At 40.9% G+C, this 7,056-nt stretch overlaps 1 protein-coding gene across 2 annotated transcripts in view; it reads left to right on the top strand.

Moving 5' to 3' along the window:
• rbpjb (recombination signal binding protein for immunoglobulin kappa J region b) overlaps positions 1-7,056 on the top strand; it is a 42,608-nt gene that overhangs the window by 31,705 nt on the left and 3,847 nt on the right. For both annotated transcript variants that reach the window (XM_034856264.1, XM_034856265.1), the window contains exons 3-10: positions 382-477; positions 2,906-3,071; positions 3,449-3,623; positions 4,326-4,463; positions 4,757-4,869; positions 5,526-5,666; positions 6,066-6,221; positions 6,346-6,449. In XM_034856264.1, coding sequence (XP_034712155.1) covers positions 382-477; positions 2,906-3,071; positions 3,449-3,623; positions 4,326-4,463; positions 4,757-4,869; positions 5,526-5,666; positions 6,066-6,221; positions 6,346-6,449 — 1,089 coding nt within the window. The remainder of the gene's footprint in view (positions 1-381; positions 478-2,905; positions 3,072-3,448; positions 3,624-4,325; positions 4,464-4,756; positions 4,870-5,525; positions 5,667-6,065; positions 6,222-6,345; positions 6,450-7,056) is intronic.

The raw sequence follows: 7,056 nt of genomic DNA on the forward strand, positions 1-7,056 counted from the left end.
TCTTCCTCGTTTCCTCCTCTCCCCTCTCTTGTCCCTCATGCTCCTCACTGTCCCCCTGAGCTGGTCATTAACTTTTCAGCCCACCCCCACCTCAAACTGACCCAGCTGGGGAGAACATAGCTTTTTTGGCTAGCGGAATGTGCAGGCTTTCCAAAGGTTATTGGGTTTATTTATTTATTTTTTTGCACTAAAGCGTCTCCTTTTTTCAAACCTGCTCAACGATACACAGTGACCCCCACATCAAGCCTTAAGGCTCCCTCTGCTTCAGCTTTAAGTTTCCACGCACCCGCTATCACCTCACCTGCTAGATCACAAAATGGCTTGTTAATGGACAACTTTCTCTCTCTCTCTTTTCTCTGTCTCCCTCTTTTCATCTTGCAGAGAAGCGATGAGGAATTACCTGAAGGAGCGAGGTGACCAAACTGTCATGATCCTGCACGCAAAAGTTGCGCAGAAATCCTACGGCAATGAGAAAAGGTATGACCCTGGTATGATGAAGGTTACCTCAGGCCAAGCTAATCATTGGAAGTTGTTGGATTTGAGAAAATAAAATAAGGCTGAGAAGGTTTTTGAAGGATTAACAGATCACCATCAGTATGTGTAATCTCTCTGGCTGTCTGAGTAGAAGTAACACTTCACATTCAGAAGACAGATATCCTTTCACTCTCAGTGGAATATCATTTATCGTTTATCATTTTGTGAAATTGGCGAAAAAAATGAAATATAGTTTTACAGGAAGTTATGTGCCAGACTATTTTGTGGCAGGCAGTAGGCTAGCTGTTTCCCCGTTTCCAGTCTTTATACTAAGCTAACTCCCTGACACACCAAGCCAACGGCTGAGAACTAGTGGCAACGAAGGACGACAGTTACGTCACGTAAAAGTTATATATTTCAATTGTTTTGTGTCTTACCGCAATTTTGATTCCTTTTTTAAATAAGAGGTAAAATTAATTTGTGAGAATGTGTCAACCTCTCATCATAAAATCTTTATACACAGTGACCTATTGTTAAGGACATTGATTGCTAAGCTAAGCATTAAAGGGAGTTATTGGCATCTTGTAGAAACACAAACTTGGCCGCTTTCATTGCATTCAGGCTAAGGGGTGAATGAAAACCATACATTCCAGCTTGCCTGTGCGCGTTGTGGGTACCTGGACCTTTCTGACCTCCAATAGCAAAAGGTCAGAGGAGGAAATGAGTGGCCACCTCGTGGTTGAGGCCACGTTCAGTTGAAGGCCACAAAGGGGCGGAAAGGAAAGGGTGCAGGGTGCAGGGAGAGGAAGTTCGGGACGATGGGAACATAGGGGAGATAAAAGGCTCTCGTTGGAATGTGCTGGTGAAACCATGGAGCATTTAGGTGTAACAGGTCTCTGAGGTATACAGTGCAACTTAACCTGTTGCTGTCTGTCTTTGTTGTAATTTCCACACAAGTGCAGGGTGCTCAATTTTGTTCTCTCTAACTCAACTTTTTTTCCTCACCTTTTTACCTCTCACTCTCAAACTTTTTATAGCTTTTTCCTCCCTTCTCCCCCCTCTCTTGCTCATTATGCAACTCTTTTCAGCTCGCCATCCTCCGCCGTTTTCTTGGCCCGAGCTGTAGCGCTGCTTGCTATCTCATCATCAGTCCTATCTCCTGGAAAATCAGCCATTGCGGGCCAACTCTGAGACACCTCAGAGATTTGGAGCACAACAGGAGAGAAAGATGAGAAAGGTTGAGATTGAGATGAATTCCTTAGATAAATTGTAACTGTCTTGTCCACTTAAAGTGACGTTACTGAGGCAAATGGCAGAGTGGAACCATTCAACCACTCTTGTCAAATGCACGCTTGTACATTGGATTGTAAGTTGCTCAATGCCCTGCCGATGCAAGGCTAAAAACCACATATTTATAATCAATAGGCCGTCAATCCGGATCACAGACAAGTGTCTGAAAGAGTGTGCTCAGCCAAAGGGACTGGTTGATCGGTCACAGTACGTGTGTCTCACACCTCTGATTACTTCTGTCTATATTGTAATAAGGGAACCCAAGCAAGTAAGTAGGTGCATGGCTAATGCAAATGTGCTGTCTCCCTCTTTCTGTCTGTCTACTTTCACCTCCTATAAAAAGCGCAAACACCCACAGAGACAGACAGTGGTGTTGCGAAATAGGTCTCTTTTCCAGTTCCACACTGACACGCATGAATTTATTTGAAGTTACGCTGGTTCAGTGATGAGTGGATTTTACATTTATGATAAGGCTGAAGTTGTCATTCTTCTTAATGGAGTTCTGTACTTGACGTTAGAAAGTATTTCAACGGAGAAGAGCAAATAAGTATGAAATCATGAAATGGAAAAAGTTACCTTTTTTCTTGAAAAATGGTTTATATATATGTTTTTTCATGCTGGACTGTTCATGTTAACATCTGCTAAATTAGGTGTGACAGCTTGAGGAAAGAGTGCTTAGTTCAATTGTATTCAACAGTATGATGATGATAACATTCTGACTGCCTTGTTGATGTTTAGCACAGGTCTGCCCTCTTCTGGTGTAAATTAAGAGATGCACATTCCTTTTTTAAATTGGTCTCATCCATACTAAATAGCTGTCTTGTCCAGTGGTTGTGTCCTTGAAATGTAAGTGTCAAAAATATTATTACTCTGATGTGTTTTACTTTTTTAGGATAAATAATGTAGCAGTCCATCTTAAAGCCATGCCAATGTATTTTTTCTTTCTCGTCCAGGCAAGTGGAAATCAAAACATACTTATATTTAAAGTAACAAACTTGAGTACAGGTTTTGACCCGCTCAGCAGGTAGCCCCTTTACGTAAGAAGATGCTTAAATGAACATCAATGAAGGAGTAAAACACATTTTTCAGATGGTCGAAGGATTTGAGTCCAAAATTAATAAATATGTGTGCATGTGTCCAGGTTCTTCTGTCCTCCTCCCTGCGTTTACCTGATGGGCAGTGGCTGGAAGAAAAAGAAGGAACAGATGGAGCGAGACGGCTGCTCCGAGCAGGAGTCGCAGCCTTGTGCCTTCATCGGCATTGGCAACAGCGACCAAGAAATGCAACAGCTTAACTTAGAGGGAAAGGTACAAAACACACCCACGCACACAGTGTCACTCTGTTAGTTATCTTCAGACGAAAACCCATTCCCGTTATTCACTAGAACCTGACATGGCTACACACCTTCACTCCAGGCACTTAACTAGAAGTCATTTAGCCTTCAGTGCATTTAAAGGTTATTTTTTAACCATGTTTCCACTCCACAGAGGTTAAAATGATCTAACAGTTGATGAGGTAAATCCTCACTGGAGTTGCTCAGATAATATAGGAATGTGAACTGTGTTCTTGTGACAATTAGTGTGTACATCTATTTTAGGAAACGTTTCACAGAATGAATCCTTTGCAGCAAGAAAAAAAGAATCTAATGTGTTCTGATTTCTGCATCCCCACCATGTCCACCCAGAATTATTGCACTGCCAAAACCTTGTACATATCCGACTCCGACAAGAGAAAGCACTTCATGTTGTCTGTCAAGATGTTCTACGGCAACAGCACTGACATCGGTGTCTTCCTCAGCAAGAGGATCAAAGTCATCTCCAAGCCCTCCAAAAAGAAGCAGTCCCTCAAAAACGCTGACTGTAAGTTTGCATTCATCTGTGTCTCACCAACATTTTTTTTGGCAGTTAGTTGTGCCGAGGATACTAATGTGATTTGATGGTTGTGTACAAAAGTCTTGCAGACATCTTTACTATGTGGTTATATTCTTCTGTCAAATTTATGTCATTGCGATAGATTTCACATCTGATAGCAGGATGAAGAAAAATGATTTAAGAAAAAGAAATAAAAAAAGATAAAAGATGCACAAAACAGAAAATTACGCACTTAAAAGGCAAAAAAATAATTTTTTTCGACTAACTATGGAAAGTGCTATTCAGCCTTTAAATGTCAGTAATTTGTATTTGTTTTATATTGCTGATTTATTGACTTATTTGAGTTATTTTTGACTTAACTATTTAATTTAATTAATCTTGTTTTATGTATTTTCAATTCCTCCACATTTATTTACTCTTTATTTATTTATTTTCTGAAATTGTTCCTGTTATTTTTAAAGGTCTGGAACAACAGGTTATTAAGCTTATTATCAGTTAATTAATTATTTTTCTGACAACTAGAGGGCAGTGTAGCTTGACTTAATTGTGTCCAGTAACCCAGTTACGTCACATGTAGCACACCTGATATTCTCGCTCTGTTAACACAACTGACATGTAACTGACATGTCATGTTCAGGTTGTTATGTAACCGGCCCGTCTTTGTGTGTTCTTGTTCCTGTTTGTCCACAGTGTGCATTGCATCAGGAACCAAGGTGGCACTGTTCAACCGGCTTCGGTCCCAAACAGTCAGCACACGCTATCTACACGTGGAGGGCGGCAACTTTCACGCCAGCTCCCAGCAGTGGGGCGCGTTTTACATCCACCTGTGTAAGTCTCCTTCAGCCAGACCTGTTGCTGTAACACAAGCACAAACACATTAAGTTAGAAAGAAAGGTTTTAATTCATCCGGAGGTTTAGCAAGGGTTAAGTGAAGAATGTGGTTTGACAGCTTGTCACATTGTCTTCATGTAAATGTAACCCACGCTGTATAATAATAATTACACAGCTCATTCATCATGGACAAAGAAAGAGATTGATTGAATGTGGGTTTGAGTATATAGAAAATGTTGAAGCTTTGCTGCAGCACTGACTTTGTTTTGTCCTGCATGGTGCATTTTCAGTGGATGATGAGGAGTCAGAAGGAGAAGAGTTCACTGTGAGAGACGGTTACATCCACTACGGCCAGACAGTCAAGCTGGTTTGCTCTGTCACTGGCATGGCCCTGCCCAGACTGGTAAGAAAACAACAACAAAAAGCAGAACAGAAATAGAAACTGTAATGATCCCAGCTGTATATTGATTAATTACAGCATCAGTTAAGAGAATAAAATAAAGGAAATTAAACCCAAATCATGCAAACCATTTAAAGGAATAGTTTGAAATGTTAGACCAACTTTTTCGGGCAAAATCTTCCCTGGATTAACAAAGGTCTTTATGTTGTCAATATATTTGTTTTTTAATTAAGATAACACAAATTGATTTTGTCAGCCAGGCTAACTGTTTCCCCGTTTACAGGCTTGAAGATGAGAATATTATCAATCTTCATCGTATATAACTTTTGTCAAGAAAGCGAATGTTTCCCAAAATGTCAAATATTAATTTACAATGAATATAAAAGTAACATGTAGAACGTGTTTATCCAACAAATGTTTTCCTGTCCTGTAGTGGTTAAAAAAAAAAAAGTACCTATTGAACTTTCTTTTTGCCTTCCCTCTTTCATCCATCTTTTTTCCACTTTTGTCTTTTTCTTTCCCTCATTCCTTGCTGACTTTCTTCCTTGTTTTCCCTTTCCTGTCCTCCCCCCACTATGTTTCCATCCTCCCCTTTGCCTTCTCTACATTCTCCATTCTAGCTTACAGTCGTTTAATCCCTCTCTTTCTTCGCCCGTCAGATCATCCGTAAAGTGGACAAGCAGACGGCGCTGCTGGACGCCGACGACCCCGTCTCCCAGCTCCACAAGTGTGCCTTCTACCTGAAGGACACAGAACGCATGTACCTGTGCCTTTCACAAGAAAGGATCATCCAGTTTCAAGTTAGTAGCACTTAATTACATCTCTACACGTGGACACATGAATCCATTGATGAGGTCACTTCACCCTCAGGCGCAATTAATCCTACACTGTTCGCAGGATGATGGCTTTAGCATTTCGAAATAGAGAATTGGAAGTAAATTTGTCCTCAATTCTGCATCTATTCTTTGTCTTTATTATACGGTATTGGGATGTTCTGTGACAGGGTGCTATTTTGTTCTTTGAATAAGAGTGTGCTGTCCACTCAGCTCCAGTATTACTGCTTACTTTGAAGGTTGTAAAGATGGACCTTTTGATTGCAGTCTTGAGGAGAGCAGTCTTGATTGGATGTAACTGTCGGTGGTTATCTCTGCCCTTGATGTGCTTTGAGGTCATGTCTCCCCTTCTTCCTTTTCTGCCAGGCCACTCCATGCCCAAAGGAACCAAACAAGGAGATGATCAACGACGGCGCCTCCTGGACAATCATCAGTACAGACAAGGCTGAATACACTTTCTACGAGGGCATGGGCCCCGTCCACTCACCCGTCACCCCTGTGCCTGTGGTAGAGAGCTTACAGGTACACGCCCCCTCCCCTCCCCCCCAACAAAAGCTTTCCAGAACTTAAATCTGGACACAGTGCAGAGAAGTGTATGTTGAGTCCTATTTCAGCAAGGTTACTAAGTTATTTTCTTTGTCTGCAGCTAAACGGCGGAGGCGATGTCGCCATGCTGGAGCTGACGGGACAGAACTTCACTCCAAATCTGAGGGTCTGGTTCGGAGATGTTGAGGCTGAGACCATGTACAGGTGTGTCTTTGCATCCATTTTATTTTCTTAAAGGTCATGTTAGTTTGTTCTAAAAAACAATTAATTAATGAATTATAGACACACAAATACAGGCTCCAGAAAGCTTTTGCGCAAATTTTCTTAATGTGATTTCAGCTGGGACAAAGCTGTTTTTATATTGATTGGTTTCACACCTTGGAACTAAAAACCTCTTTCCAGAAGGGAGAAGCTGAAAGTCCTTGTGCAAAGGGTGCAAGCTGTCATTTAAAAAGGAAAAAAGTAAACCGACCCCTGGTAAATAATGTAAGCGGTTTGTGCACGGACACTGTGTAACAGCGACTACCGCTGCAATCCTAGCCTAATTCTAATTCTTTACTGTGTACAATTGTATTGTTTCTTCCCCTGCCTCTGACTCTTTATCCACACTGTAATTCACCAGTCTACTTGAAGGACAATTTCCATTTCTTGGCCAAAATTGGATCCAAGAATTTTCTTTTTTCCTCATTAGCATAGATATAGTCCATATGGACTAATTTGAGGATTTATTGGGGATCATACAGTCATAGAAAATGGAGTTTAGGTTTAAGGAATATAATGAATATATAATGTGTAATTTTATATATACGTG

Source organism: Etheostoma cragini, chromosome 19, assembly GCF_013103735.1.
Source record: "Etheostoma cragini isolate CJK2018 chromosome 19, CSU_Ecrag_1.0, whole genome shotgun sequence".
Taxonomy (NCBI): domain Eukaryota; kingdom Metazoa; phylum Chordata; class Actinopteri; order Perciformes; family Percidae; genus Etheostoma; species Etheostoma cragini.